The 2,585-nt window shown below is 43.2% G+C and overlaps 1 protein-coding gene across 1 annotated transcript in view; it reads left to right on the forward strand.

Moving 5' to 3' along the window:
• Positions 1-1,134, forward strand: part of LOC130293293 (olfactory receptor 5V1-like) — a 13,950-nt gene extending 12,816 nt beyond the window's left edge. Inside the window, exons 4-5 of the mRNA XM_056541797.1 lie at positions 1-819; positions 1,105-1,134. The exon at positions 1-819 is cut by the window's left edge and continues 126 nt beyond it. Of these exons, the coding sequence (XP_056397772.1) occupies positions 1-819; positions 1,105-1,134 (849 nt within the window). The remainder of the gene's footprint in view (positions 820-1,104) is intronic.
• The last annotated feature ends 1,451 nt before the right edge of the window (positions 1,135-2,585 follow it).

Consider the following 2,585-nt stretch of genomic DNA (forward strand, 5'->3'; position numbering starts at 1 on the left):
ATTGGTAATTTAATCATTTTCAGCATCATTAGAGTTGAGCCCCATCTCCACACCCCCATGTACTTTTTCTTGAGTAACCTCTCCGTGCTCGACTTCCTTTATTCCTCGGTTACACTCCCATTGATGCTATTTAACTGTATAACTGGCAACACAAAAATTTCTTTCCGACAATGTATCGGTCAGTTGTATTTGTTTGTGTCACTCGGAGGGGCGGAATGTATATTGTTGGCTGTCATGGCGTACGACCGTTTTGTAGCCATATGCAACCCATTACTTTATCCAGTGGTGATGAGCGTCAGGACTTGTGCCAGTCTTGCTGCGGCATCATGGTTAAGTGGGTTCCTTAATTCTATTCTTCACACGGTCATGACTGCCAACCTAATATTTTGTAATTCAGAACAGAGCATTAACCATTTCTATTGTGACGTACCTCCCCTAATACAGGTGGCTTGTAATCCCACCAAAACCAGTAAAATCCTGTTGTTTGTGGTAAGCGTTTTTCTAGGTTTTACCCCGTTCCTCTACATTGTCATCTCCTATGTCCACATCATCTCCACCATTACAAAAATGAAGTCTTCTGAAGGGCGTTGGAAGGCGTTTTCGACCTGTTCATCCCACCTCATTGTGGTGACCATGTTCTATGGGACAGCTAACCTTAACTATGTTGGACCTTCCGGATACTCTTTGGAGTTGGAACAATCAGCTTCTCTCTTATACAGCATATTGACACCTCTGGTAAATCCAGTTATCTACTGCTTGAGGAACAAGGAAGTGAAGGCGGCCTTGAAAAAACATTTCAGATATACTGACTTTAAAGGGGTTCTCCGCCCCTAGACATCTTATCCCCTATCCAAAGGATAGGGGATAAGATTTCTGATCTCAGCTGCGGCACCCCAGACATCCGATGCATGGAGCAAACTTCGCTCCATTACGGATGACTCGCGATGCAGGGCGGAGGCTTGTGATGTCAGGGCCATGCCCCTCAATGCAAATCCATAGACTTGCATTGAGAGGATGTGGCCGTGACGTCACAAGCCTCCGGCACTGTGTTGTATTACTATTTGTCCTGTTTATGTTTCATTGTCCCTTATTGCCCCCATGTAGACAGAAACCTCTCGGATAATCTATTTGTAATATAATATCCAAATTAAATTATGCTGGGTAATATACATATTAGTAATGTACCTATACTGTGTTTGGATTGGGGTGTCCAGTGTGTTCCTTGTTCTGAGTCCAGTGTGAACAGTGCTCTTGATTTCCTGACCTGTGAATATGCTATTTCCTGCCTTGTTTGTATGTATATTCCTGTTATGTTCCTGACCTGTTCCCCGACTGTGTACAGTTCCATTTGTTTTGTTGACTTCGACACCCATGCACTTTAGCGCAAGGAAGGTACCAGCTCCAAGTTGTCAATCCGTGTTTAGGGCGGATGGGAAAGTAGGCGGGGAGAGTGGTTATTAGGGACAGCTTAGGCCTAACAGACCAACTCATTAACTTCATGACCAATGCAGTGACCACCTCACATTCAAGGACTACATTGAAGACTGTTTGATCTTTTTATTTTCAATTGTTGTTTTAATAAAATGGTCAAGGAGAGGTGTGAGGGAGTTTACATTTCAATTAACATGTGTTTTTTCCCCCTATTACTTTTTTTCTTAATAGTGAAGAGGTCTAATTTTAGGCATCAATTTTTAAACTAGAGCTTAGTGCTAACCTGTAAAATGGCTAGCACAACTCAACTCCCACACACACACACACACTTTTAATCCCAGTACCAACCGACACCAGGGGTACAAATAAATGGTCCTTAGCACTTTGGTAGTACTAGGCTGCTGCTGCTTGGTATTATGGCTGCTTGTTTTGTAGTTTTTTTTTAACTGCTTGGTTATAGAATAGAGTGAAGACCCCACAAATTTTTAAAATTTTAACAAATATTTATTTTTAAAAAATGCATGGGGTCACCCCTCGCACAAAACCAAAAAGCAGCCTAGTAGTATCAGGATGGAAAGGGCTATTTTATTTTTGCCATTCCAAGCCTAATAATACCAGCCCAGTCCCAGACCGGTACCCACCTCTTCCTAGTACCCCTGGTGTCGATGGGTGCTGGGGTGATACCACAGGGAGTTAGCATTAGCTGTTTTACAGGCTAGCACTAAGCCCTAGATTGGTAGTATATTAGACTACTTAACTACTAAACCAAAAAGAAGTAGTAAAAAAAAGGCCCTGCTAAAAAAAAAAACTTTATTGAAATAAAAATTCCCCCACACCCTTGTTGTCCATTTTATATATAAGAATGTACAATATGTGAAAAGTTTTTCATATGACAGTAATGCTTTAAGCAGAGCTGTAGCTACAGGGTATTAGGGTTAAAGGGGTTCTCCGCCCCTAGGATAGGGAAAAGATGTCTGATCAAGGGGGTCCTGCCGCTAGGGCCCCCCCCCCCCCTCCGCAATCTCCCTGCTGCATCCAGTGTTTGCTTAGAGCGATGTCGGCTGTGGCACCCCAGACATCCGGTGCATGGAGCGAACTTCATTCTGTGCCGGATGACTGGCGATGCGGGGCTAAGGCTTGTGACGTTATGTTCA

The sequence above is a fragment of the Hyla sarda genome, chromosome 10 (genome assembly GCF_029499605.1).
Source record: "Hyla sarda isolate aHylSar1 chromosome 10, aHylSar1.hap1, whole genome shotgun sequence".
NCBI lineage: Eukaryota > Metazoa > Chordata > Amphibia > Anura > Hylidae > Hyla > Hyla sarda.